The following is a 12194-nucleotide window of genomic DNA, read 5'->3' as shown; positions in this document are numbered from 1 at the left end:
CAGAATAGTTAATCTAGAATAACTCCCTACGTAGACAAGACCTAAAAGAAATTAATGAAAGGGGAAAACAGACCAAAAAACCCAAAAGGAGCCAACCTTCTAGAGGAAATAAGACAAATATAATAAAAGCACCACCACATTACTGCATCCTTGCCCAGATGTGACATGATGGCTACTCCTTCCAGTTTCCTCCTATACAAGGAATCATTAATTAGACACAGAGCGGATTTCAGCTTTGTTTCTCCACACCCTGCTTCAGCTGCCAGACTCCAAATAGCATGTGCTACTGATCTGTACAAGACGTTTCTCCACTAGGACTTCTGCCCTTCTCAAGCAGATTTGCTTCCAAGCACCAAGGCTTCTTTGACTCTAACACTTTGTAGAATGGCTACTCTGCTAGATATTAGCAGCTATGAAACCTTTCAAGGAGGCACTGGGACAATAGTACCCATCTGAGACACAAAAATCCTATAGAAGATTAGTGCCGTCTCCAATACATATCAAAGACTTTTAGAGAACTTTCTAAACTCCACTCAATATTAATCCCATAAAGGGGCAAAAAGCTTTAATTAGACATAGTTTGAAATATTAGCCTTGGTCTTTATAACTAACACAATGAGGATATGGGAAAAGGCCTACACGATGCATGCTAGTATCCACACTCCGTTCCATGAATACACTACCTGCATCTGCTGTACTATGCCTGTTTTGGACAAGACTCAACTTCTGTTTGCTAAACCACTATATAAAGTGCCATGTATATCTGAAATGCTGTATTTAAAAAAATATAAAGGGTAGAGAATATACTGAAGTCACTAATTCCTTCAGATCAAATATGAAATGGGACCCTCTCATCTGAAATGCTGAAAGAACAAAGAAAAAAAACACTCTCCCAAAGAAACAAAAGCTTTGATTCTGTCATAATTCCAGACAGTGTTTTAAGGTACTTTAGCAGCTGTTTAGCTACATGAAACTACAGCTCCTTTCACAATCAGTCACCCCATCACAGCTCTTTTTTAAGGAAGCAATTAAATCTGTTTTATAGAATCCAGTGGTATTTACGCAGCTACTGCAACAGTCGCTGCTTCAAATTCAGTTACCCCCCTCTTTTTTTTTTTTTTTTTTTTAATTTTCTTAAGTCAACAGAAGAGTCATTCCCTAAAGACACTCCGTGAGCCCTGGCAAAGGCACGGAGAAGGGAAACAGGAGGTAGAGGGAAATAGCTTTCTTTCTTTCTCCAAAGTTGAAAGTTACATTTATTCATCTCTCCCCTGAATAACGCCAAGACATGCCACACTTGCCATATCCTCACTGAAATGGAGAGACAGGCAAAGTGTAATAAAAATCCCCTCCATCATGCATGAACACAAATTTATGTAGATTTGCTACAAAGTAGTTAGTAGACTGCTGCACCCCTATATGTAATCACAACACACAAACAATGTTCTGCATACACTTTAAATTGAAACTAGCCAACCTGGAAAATGCACTTTCAACAACCCTGCACAAAACTGAACTAGCATTATGCTCATAATCATGAGGCCAAGCTTACATCTGAACTATTCGAACCAAAGCATGCAATGCTCTGAAGCCCCTTTTCCACCCTCGTCTTCCTGGCACATTTGAGAACAGTTCTTTCATTCCAGCAGGAAACATGAACCAGGATTCAGGCTGCCCAGCCCCAGTTAATCCAAACCAGTCTTTGGAGATTAAGAAAACCCCTTCAGATGTACCAGTTAAAGGTACATGCATGCTATAAGATCAGTTACCCTGCCATCTGGATATCCCACACTCAGATTAGCAAGGAACCACAGCAGATAACACCCAACTACTACCAGCAGAATCACTCTTATTCAAAAGGTTCTACAATCAAAATACATTTGTAATTAAAAATAAGCAGCATGTATTCAATATTGCTCAACTCCTTATACTGTGAAGCGCCTCATGCACCCCCAGTACGGTAATTAAATTACATCTGCTCCTACAAGTGTTAGCCCACTGATGCAGAGCTCCAGGCCAACTACTCCCATCAAAAACAGCTTTCCCACAAGTACTCTGTCCCTCATAAAAGACATTAAAAAAAAGCAGAGAGACACCAGTCTTCAAACCCAATGCTTACAAAATTAAATAGGACACTGTGATGTCATTAAAGACAGAATAAAAATACCACAAAGGATAAGACCTTTTTGTTCTTGGCAAACTTTTTTTTATTTTTTTTTTAAGACAGTAATTTTTTTGCTACAGAAAGCTAATAAGTGAGCAAGTCTAGGAATAAAATTTCCAGATGGGGGGGCAGGAGAAGGAGGGTGGGAGAAAAGTATAGTAGGTTATAATCAATTCTTAAAAGCTACATGGATGATGTGTCCCATTTCCCTCTCCTCCCTATTAAAATGCTTTCTGGAAAGCCAAATTCCAGCCTGAAATGAATTTTCCAAACCATATTTTATTAGGAATGTTTCCTTTCAGCGTTCAGCACAGAAGCCCACCAGGGTCAATATTTCTCCAAGATTACACTCATGGGATTTAAGATGTAGTCAGAATTTCTGCTTAACTCCAAGTTGTCTAACAATAGTACACCCCAACCAGCGATCAAAAACACTATCTATTAAATAGCACACAGTCTGATTAAATCATTGAAACCACACTTCAATTTTTGTCCCCCTGTAAACTCAGAAAGCAGTTTTCAAAGAGCCCCCTTCAGAGATGATGGGATAAAATTAGAACCACATTGGTTCATAGAGCCCCCCGTAGAACAACTCTGCTCATTTCCAATGCAAAGCTCACTTAAAGGGGCCCTAATCCTGTCAAAATTTGTCCTAAATGTTTGTTGAGCACACATTAAAAGCTCAAGCCCACCAAAATTATCATATTTTTCAGATACACATCCTTATCCTGCATTTTTCACAATACAAGATACAGTAATATCGGATATGCAAAGGCCAAAAATGAAACTGACTAAAAACAAAAGGGAAATGTTTCTGCATTTCTCATTTAACACCAACGAAGTAAAATATTTGACAAAGTGGAAAGTAAATGAAAGATTTAAAAGGCTAGGGCATTTTGTATCATCTATAAGGAAGTTGCCCTTTTACATCCAATATTTAACCCGATGGTGTCCACTTAATCCAAAGGGTAACCACAGCTACTTCTCTCACCCCACGGAAGAGTCACAAAACAAAATTATAAATTCATCCTTTATATGAATAGTAGTGGGATGCAGGGAGAAAAGGGCATAAAAATACTGACATATTTTAAAGTGACACTATCAAGTCCTGCCAGTCTAAACTGTAATGCTTTTTTCCTTGCATCTCTTAGAAAATTCCACATGATATTTTTAAAGGCTTTCACTCTTTCTTCTAAAAACAAGTATTAATTCTAAGCACTTGTAATGGCATTTGGATAGAGAACTGATAAGGAATCACTGGAGTTCTAAGTTTCCAAGAAGCATAAGAGAAAACATTTTTTGTGTTTCAAAAATCCTAGTGAGTGGTCTTTAAATGCATCAGCACAGAGGAAATAATTCTAATGTAACAAAAAGCAAATTGTTCATTTTTATTAGGTTGGGGGGCAATGTGTGATGGGGGCTATGTAGGTTTCACCCCACTTTTTAAATTTGCTTATTCAATTGCATTTGCTAGCGAGAGCAATACATAGTGAAAAGGGGGACATGTCTAATTGAGCAGAACTTGCAAAAACCAAAAACACTAGTGCAAGATAAAAAAAGTGTAGCGTGTTCTATTTGGTAACCAGTCGTCTCCAATGAGACCTGAACCACAGAAGAAAGCAACACAGAGAGGGGTTCCACAGATTTAGTTGTGGCAACCCTTGAAAAACTGGAGTCCAGAAATTAAGAATTTGATTTTCACTCGTGTATTAAAACACAAGAGCAAGGGAGGATATTCCACAAGGGTCCAAGCCCTAGATAGAATTTGATAGACTTCACTGGTATCCACAGCCGCCTTCTATACAGAAAACTTACACAGATATGGATCTGCTCTATCTAGTATCCTTGCAAAACAGAGGAGAAATGCTGTGAGAACAAGTACCCGAAAAGTTCAACCTATCCATAACTAGAAGACAGAAAACCAAAAACTTAACATTTTCTGTGTGGAAACTCTATCATCATGCAGACATTCCATATTCATTTCAGCCTTTCACCACCACTGAATAACCAGCCAATCTTTAATTCCTATCTAGTTGGCGCTACTTCAGCAGGTTAATTTGTAGAGGGAAAGAAAGAAAGAATGATTTTGAACATTACTCCCTATTCACCCTGGTAAACCCCAGTACACGCCTGGCAATGGAGCTGTGCCTTTGTTCTCACCCAAGTCCTACACTCTATTCTGGCTATTCAAAAGAGAAATTCTGCTGACACCAGAGGCCTGCTGGCAGAAAAGTAAAGAGAAACAGAAATATGAATATATCAGAGAAATAGGTTCTACATAAGCAAGTGTTCCTACAAACTTTACCTTCTGAAATCCATACTATGGGAAGTACTGCAACAACTTAGAGTATAAGGGCAACCAGTTTTCCTGTGACAGCTAGGCACTCTGAAAATTCATTGGCATATGCTTTGTTTTGGGTGGGGCATTAAAGAAATATACTCCAAACACGCAAAATAATTATAAGATTCCTCCCAGCCTTGCAGGCATTAACAATTTAACACTAAAAACAATTTAATTAGTCAGGTTTGTCTACTACTCAAAGTGTACATTTTACATTACCCAGATATGGAAAAGTACCAGAAATGCAACTCAAAGGTATCAGCTAACTCATAAAAAGAAGACTCATCATATAATGAAGGAGGGCATCTTCTCTTTGCTTCCTAGCACAAATTAGAATGGCAAACACTCTTCACTAAGGAAATGGCTTCTCACATCGGTCCCATGTCAGGTACATCCACCTATGGCTTCTCAAGCTAATGCAATCAGTTAAAAATTATTTCTAGTGCCACTCCTCCCCCCTCCCCACCACTTACTTTCTTTTAAATAAGCTGAGGTGGTCTCTGGAACCAATTTACTTTTTTTATCCCCCTCAAAGCCAGCATGATAGATTTACAAATGCAGATGGTCACTTCTTGGGGACGGGGGCTCCTCCTGAGTTCCAGGCCCATGAAGGTATCTTCGGGGTGGAGGGGGGGGGAAAGAGAGAGAATCTAATAGATGCTATCATTTACTGGGATTTTATTGGCCAGAAAAAGTCTCTCTCCTAGTCTTTCTAACTCCTCTAAATCATAATGGGAGCATTTACATCCACATTCGCATGCTGATAGCGAGATAAATTGCTGTTTAAGTGTTAGCGTCCAGCTGTACAGGATGACCAAACTGTTTCAAATTATTTCGTTTTCCCCTTTCCTCCCTCTCCCAGAAAAGCCATAAACTCATTTGATTGTTAAGAGATTTGGAGAGAAAGTTATCAAGATAAAGGCTTTTTTTAAAAAATTGAGACGAGATGAGGATAATATAAACACTCTGATTTACAAGATAAAGTTCAGCAAGACTGCTACCAAAAACATCCTGATGTAATCGGTCCCAAAACGCCTACATGTCATTAGTACCCTAGTTGGGTTCTTAAACATCTTTTAAAAGCTTTTAGTTACTTTCTAATCCAACAAACATGTTGGAAAAGTAACTTTCATCATCAATATTTTTAAGTTAAGACCACAGTTGTTTGGGGATTCTACCGAATGTATTCTATGTGAAGTTGTAATGCCACGTTAGACTAAGGACTTGAGGGAAAAAGGAGTGAATGCTGGAATCCCATCAGATATATAAAGTAGGGCTTGAAGGAAGTGCTTAAATCTTCCCCTGTCACCCTACCCTGAAGATAAGAGTTGTTTAAATTCTGGTTGTTTCAAAAGCTTTGCTGGTAACAAAATCAGTACTATTAGATTTCAGAAACCGGGAATGTAGAAGCAAAGATTTACTTCTCTGTTCATGTTTTAATGCAAGAAAGATTCCTTCCTCTCAGAAATCTTCAAAAAATATCTACTTTTTTAACAAGCCATACCAGCCTTTCCACATCAAAGTACACCAGTACTGAACTGTTAAGACAAAACTATTAATCTTTAATTTTCAGGCAACTCATGCCTAACAGCCTCTGGGTGCCTTAAATATAAATGAAAAACAATTTACAAAGAGGCAACATGTTCCATTAGGTTCAGAACAACCAACGTTTCCAAACAAAGACATTTACAGAAACAGATAGAAAAGTGCCTACCACTTTACACCAGGTAAAACAAATAGGCAACAACAAATTTGCCAGGAGCAAAGGAAGACCAGATTTTGACTCAGAAAATAGTACTTCCAAGCCATTTTAGAATCAAGGACAATTTGAAGATCTGCTCTAAAGAAGCAGGCAGATGAGCATATCTGGTATTTTATTAAAGTATATACAAAGAGTAAAATTTCTACAACTAGGTATAATGTGTTTACCATTTATACTAGGTGCAAGCCAGAGGCATTATTAAATAAAGGCTGGCACCGAAGTTTACAATCTTCTCTTGTGGAGCCAATTGATATCTCTGGATGCTGGCTCCTGTAGTCAATGGGAATGTAAATTGTAGGCAGAGTGGTCTCCCTGGCTCCAGCTTCCAGAGTTCAGGTAAATGATAGAAACCAGGGCTAGTTTTTAAATATTTGCCCATTAGTCAAAATTTATTAAAAAATCCTTTACAGACTAGCACAGTAGGGGAGGAAGAAAAAAAATGGAGAGTGGGCCTAGAGTCAATCTGAACCTAGCACAAGGGAAAGGCAATCTGTGCAGTTCTAAAGCCATGGGTAAAAAGCATAGATTACTTTTAGATGATCTAATAAAGATATCAACAGAAATCCTGTTTGCAATAAAACTGAAGTCTTGTTAAGACTGCAAATAACTTGAAACATTCCTAGATCTCATCTGTATCTGCAAAAGCAGCCAGAAAGTTGTAAGTTCACACATTTAAAAAAAGACAAAGTTCTCACCCAATTTTTTGTGCAAAGGGAACATCGTTTTGGCATAAAACTGACAGAGATGTGATGAGGTTTTGATATATTAACCTCCAGTTCTTTTGCCTCTAGCGCAAGTTTGCACAAAGCATGTGAATTGAAAGCCATCTGCTGGCAATTCCAGACCAATATCTACAGCTTAAGTAGTAAGATTCTCGGTAACCTATTTTTAACAAGCAGAAAAAAACCCCACCAACCCAATATCCAAATATAGCTATTACATTTTACAAGTAACTGGCACAAGAGGGGCACTAAAATTTGGAATCCCAATTCAACTTGAAATCCCTCGTGGGCCATTAAAATTTCATTTTGTCCGTTCTATTCAGAAATATTCTAATGCACTTAAAGGTTCAAAGATCTGGAGAAAAGTCTGCATGACAATTAAAAAGAGATTTAACCCACCGCCAACAACGATTTTCCCTGAGAAAACGGGGGGGGGGGGGGGGGGAGAGAGAATCTTGTAAAAGTGTGGTCACAAGATTGCAAAACGAAGGAACAATTTGGGCAATGTTTTAAATGCAGCCAGGGAATCCTTATGAAAGAAAAAAGGCGCTCTCACCTCCCACAAAAAATATTTGAGCAAAAGCAATTAAGTGAGACACAAGATTTAAAAATACAATATTTCTACACCACTTTAATTGGGCACATCCAAAAACTGGAATATTCTCCTGTAGAAAAGTAATGTCTAGAGCTTGGGACTGAACACAGACTGGCCTAAAAGAAACAGATGGGACTCTAATGTTGTACTTCTTGAACCATTCAAGGAGGCAGGGGGGGATGTTCTTCTCCCACTGTATTAACTGTCCCACCAGCATGAACTGAAAAATCAAATTAGATAAATAAGAAAATCTTCTTTTACTGATACATTTTACTTGCTCATTTCATATTGCCATTGTCCCTAAATAAGGGACCTATGGTATTGCTCTAAGAGGCAAGAGCATATCAGTAGTCTTTCCACCCTTCTTCTTTGAGGGCATAGTCAGGGGGCATCGCCCCCAGGTTACGATTGATTAGAAAAGTAAATGTATTATTAGGACGGTAAGATTAAGTGAATATATTTAGCTTTATCAAGTCAGATAGCCTAATAGAGGGGGTAAGGGAGAATCAAAGTAAAAATATACGTGGTTAATTTCATCAGAGAGAGAGAGAGAGAATGCTTCATCAGTGATCACTTCGGGCTCTCGCCTCGCCCTATAAATCATTTATGTCCATCTGCGTGTGTGTGTTACCTATGGAGTCCCCAGTGGGATGCCTTGCCAGTTTCCTAAATGGGTTTCTGTGGAAGAGATGAAACCCTAGATTATCCAGAGCTAAAAAAGCTAATAAAATATTCATTTTAGTCTATTTAAAAACCTGGTGCATGTCATCTTCCCCCCTCTCTAAACGCTGGATCTAGGCAGAACTGTGTATTTGGGGGAAAGAAGAAATCAGACACAATGGGGCCGGCCCTTTAGGCACGATCAGCCATGGTGAGGCAAAGTCCGCGGGAGCAACGCTGAACTCGGAACCACGTTACAGCCCAACGGGCCCGATTTAAGCACCGGGACCACGTTAAACTTCTGTAATTTCTCTCTCTTCCCAAGAGCTGCCCCAGCAGATGCAGCGGAGACTCCAGACGCGTTCGCCGGGCACTTCAAAGGGACGGGGAAGGAGGAGAGGCTGCACGGCGACCCGCAGGAACATGACAGCTTGATCTGCCACCCCGAGCAGCCGAGCCCAGCTCGATCCGCGCCCAACGCCCGGGGCAGTGCACCAGGGCAGGAGCGGGCACCGCACACTCTGGGAGAGTTTAGCCGGCTCAGAATGGCCCTGGACTGCCGTGAGTTGCCAAGGGATTGCCTCGCCCTGGACCCCAGCTCCTGCGCCACGCAGGGGCGCCCAGACCACGCTGCCATGCCCCCGCCCCGGAGAACCGGCCCCCGCTAAAATGAAAGGGGAGACGCCCGCGGCGGAGATGGGGGACCCGAGGGTACGACACGTACTTGGCGTTGGCCGAGCTCCAGGACACCGGCTCCAGGTTCTTGGCCAGCGGCGCCGCGAGCCGGCACATGGCAAGCAGGACGCCCAGGAGCCACTTGCAGAGACTGGGGCGCCCCTCCGGCAGGGCCATCTTCCCCCTCGCCCGGGGGCGCCGGGGCCGGGGAGCCGCTAATCCTCCCGGTGCTGTAAATCCCGCCGGCCGCTGCCCTGGTTCTCAGCCGGTTTCACGCTCCCATCCCCTGTGGCTGGAGTCCCCCGGCAGCAGGGCTCACTCCGCCCGCATCCAGGACCCCCCGCGCAACTGCTACGGCTCCCCCAGACGGGCACTGCTGCACGGGCTGGTCCCGCGGAGAAATCCGCCCCTCTCCCCCACGCACTAGTCCCTCCGAGCCGGGGCTCCCCGCGCCTCGCCCCGGATTAGCTCCTTGGGGCCCCGTCGGCTGGAGTCCAGCTCTCCGCGGGTCTCCCGGCTCCGCTCTCCGGTCCCGCCGGGCTCAGCGCGCCCATACACTCCCGGCTCCACACTGTAACTCCACGGGTTCAGCCCGTCCCGTCCCGGCGGCTTAGCGTTTCCCCTCCAGCTGCCCAACTTGCACAGCGCCACCGCCCGCCCTGCCACGCTCTGTACTCCCCAGCGCAGGCACCAGCGAGGCCAGCCCCACCTCGCCGACCAATAGCGAAGCGGGATAGTGGGGCCTTCGCCTCTCACTCCGCCTCTCAGGCTGAGAGGGGCGGGGCAGCCCGGCCTCTTAAAGGGAGGTGCAGCTGCAGCAGCGCGTGGATTTGCTAGTCTGAGGCACTAGAATGTCTGCTCCATAGAGCGAGTGTGTGAAGTGACCGATGGTGTGTGTGTACACACGGCTGCTGGCGCGCAGAGCTGGGGTTGATGCATGTGAGGGAAGAGGGTAGAGCAGTGATGCGCGGCTGTAGTGAAGTAGGCAGGGTTGTGAGGAATGCACTGGGTTACATGGGGGGGTAAATCAGCTGCTCTGGGGAGCTGTTTCCTTTGCAGCGTTGGGCTCCCTGTGCAGGGCTCTGCTAGGGCCCTTCTCCTATGCCGAGACTCTCCCTGCTCTGGAGACTGGTTGAGCCAAGAACCCTGGCAATAATTGGGGGTAGGCAGCTGCTGCGCTTCACGAGGAATTCTGGTTCCAGCTCCTGGCTCGGGCGCTCCCCCTTGCAAAGCGAAGTGTGTGGGGACAACACGGGTCTGGAAAGGAGAAGCCGCCCCGGTACAGAGGCTGGGGGCACCCAGATAACGTAAAGCTCTGGCCCGAAATGCTCGCACCCCCTGCAGCTCTGAGGAGGCAGGGGAAGAGGGCTCACTTCACTTTCATGAATTGCAAAAGACTCTCCCTGTTTGGTTAAAGGAGAGGAGCGGAGTGAGAGTGGGGCTCGGGGGGCGAGCCCTGTTTGCAGAAGGAAATGTCCCCCTCTCCTTATCTGATTTACAAGCCGCTCTGTCTCTGAGCCACTCGATAAGGATCTGCAGAGCGCTTCAGAGGCGTTGTAAGTAGTACTGCTCTTCGTAGAGCCGGATGGAAGAAACTGCAGAGGGGTTCGCTCGCCCCTTCTTTACTCAGCAGCTCTCACGCTTCTATAACATCCAGCCGTTTCTTTCACGGGGCAGGCAGAGTGGGGTTATTCTTTCAATTCTCCCTCCTCCCCTCACTACACACTGGGAATAATTCAGTGACTTTTCTGCATCTTCTCTACTAGTATAAAATTAAATACAGCATTTTATCCACAGGGTCTCAAACGTTAAACTCCCCCCCCCCTCCGCTTAATCACGTGTAGTAGACGTCTTCCCATAAAACACAATCACACTGTTCAACACAAATGAAATAAATCCAAAACAAGTTCTAGAACCCCGCAAATTGTTCAGCTGTTTCCCTACGCAACATCTTTCTTACTTTCCATAACACTAACGTGTCCAAGATAATCTGCTTTTAAAAGGGAAAATAAATCAGTGTGTGCGCGCATTATTTCATTGGGATTATAATTATAAAACCCCGATTAAAATTAATCTGCTAGAGTGCTAACTGGGGTGGATTACCTGCTATCTATCTAATGACTTCTGGGTTTGCCTGAGCCTCGGTCACTCTTGTTTTGCCAGACAGTTTGTTGCTGTTTTTACAAAGAGGTTGTGAGTTTTGAGCATTAAAATTGTTTGGTTTTCCGTTTGATTGGATTTTCTCTGACTTTGGGGTGGTATGTGAATGATTTCAAGGACATTAGGATACTCGGAGCCCTAGGATTTGGGTTTGGATTTTATAAATTTGTTTTTTCTTCCGTTACAAAAAAGGGATTATTTTTGTAATATGTTGTTTTCATCAGTTACTCTTGTACAACTTTGATCTTTATCTGTGTTTCAATACCAATAATACTGCCCTAGGGTTCCTGTATTACGTTTTTCCCCGCTAAATTACTGAGACATGCTAGTTACGGCATTCAAATATGGACCAATATCTCCCCCTGCTGGCTAATAACTTCACTGTCTGGTTCATATCCATCGCCTGCTCCTTGCTTGAAATGGCTCACCTTGATTTTTAAGTATGGTGTCCCTATTAACTGTTAGAGATAAACAGTCTCCGAAAGACAGTTCTCTCATCCCGCTTTCTGTCCATAGCCTGAGATGCCTCAGTGAGAGTCTATAAAGATAGCTGCAGGCTCAGCTTTTCCTCCTGTTGCTGCTGCTGCAGTCCTGTGGTTGAAGAGAAGAGCAGCTGTCAGCACTAAATCAAACTCTTGGGCTACAGACAGTCCTCCAGGCATTTTCTCCATTAGATATTCTTCTAATCTAGAAAACTCCATTTCTCTACTTAAGAGAATGGGAGGGTCCCTTGAGAGCAAGAGGTAAGAGGGAGCTTTCTTTCCCTCACTTCTTCCTTCATTTTGAAAATGCTTCAAGCAAAGTTCTCAAGTTATCTTTCATTGTTTCACATCTGCCTAAGACATGGATAATGTGAGAAAGATGACACTTCAGGCCTGAGTTTGGAGAAGCAGCAGGAGGCCTGTGGAGCCACTTCTTTTTGCTGTTGAGCTGAATGCTAAAAACAGATAGCATTCAAGCCAAAACTCTAGCCTCTTAGAAGTATGGCATTTAACAAACCTGGAAGTAACCTAGTTTGAGATCCTTTGGTATTTGCAAACTGGAAGATAAAATACTCATAAACTGAAGCTCTGCAGAGATTTCCCTGAAAACACAGGGATATAGCAATCTTGTAT

The 12194-nt window shown here is 43.3% G+C and overlaps 1 protein-coding gene across 1 annotated transcript in view; it reads right to left on the bottom strand.

Annotated features, from left to right (window-relative positions):
* Positions 1–9562, bottom strand: part of EFNB1 (ephrin B1) — a 118047-nt gene extending 108485 nt beyond the window's left edge. Inside the window, exon 1 of the mRNA XM_005284521.5 lies at positions 8969–9562. Coding sequence (XP_005284578.1) covers positions 8969–9096 — 128 coding nt within the window. The 5' untranslated portion in view covers positions 9097–9562. The remainder of the gene's footprint in view (positions 1–8968) is intronic.
* Between the last annotated feature and the right edge of the window lie 2632 nt (positions 9563–12194).

The sequence above is a fragment of the Chrysemys picta genome, chromosome 9 (assembly GCF_011386835.1).
Source record: "Chrysemys picta bellii isolate R12L10 chromosome 9, ASM1138683v2, whole genome shotgun sequence".
NCBI classification, from domain to species: domain Eukaryota; kingdom Metazoa; phylum Chordata; order Testudines; family Emydidae; genus Chrysemys; species Chrysemys picta.
This window is presented reverse-complemented; position numbering and strand designations above follow the sequence as displayed.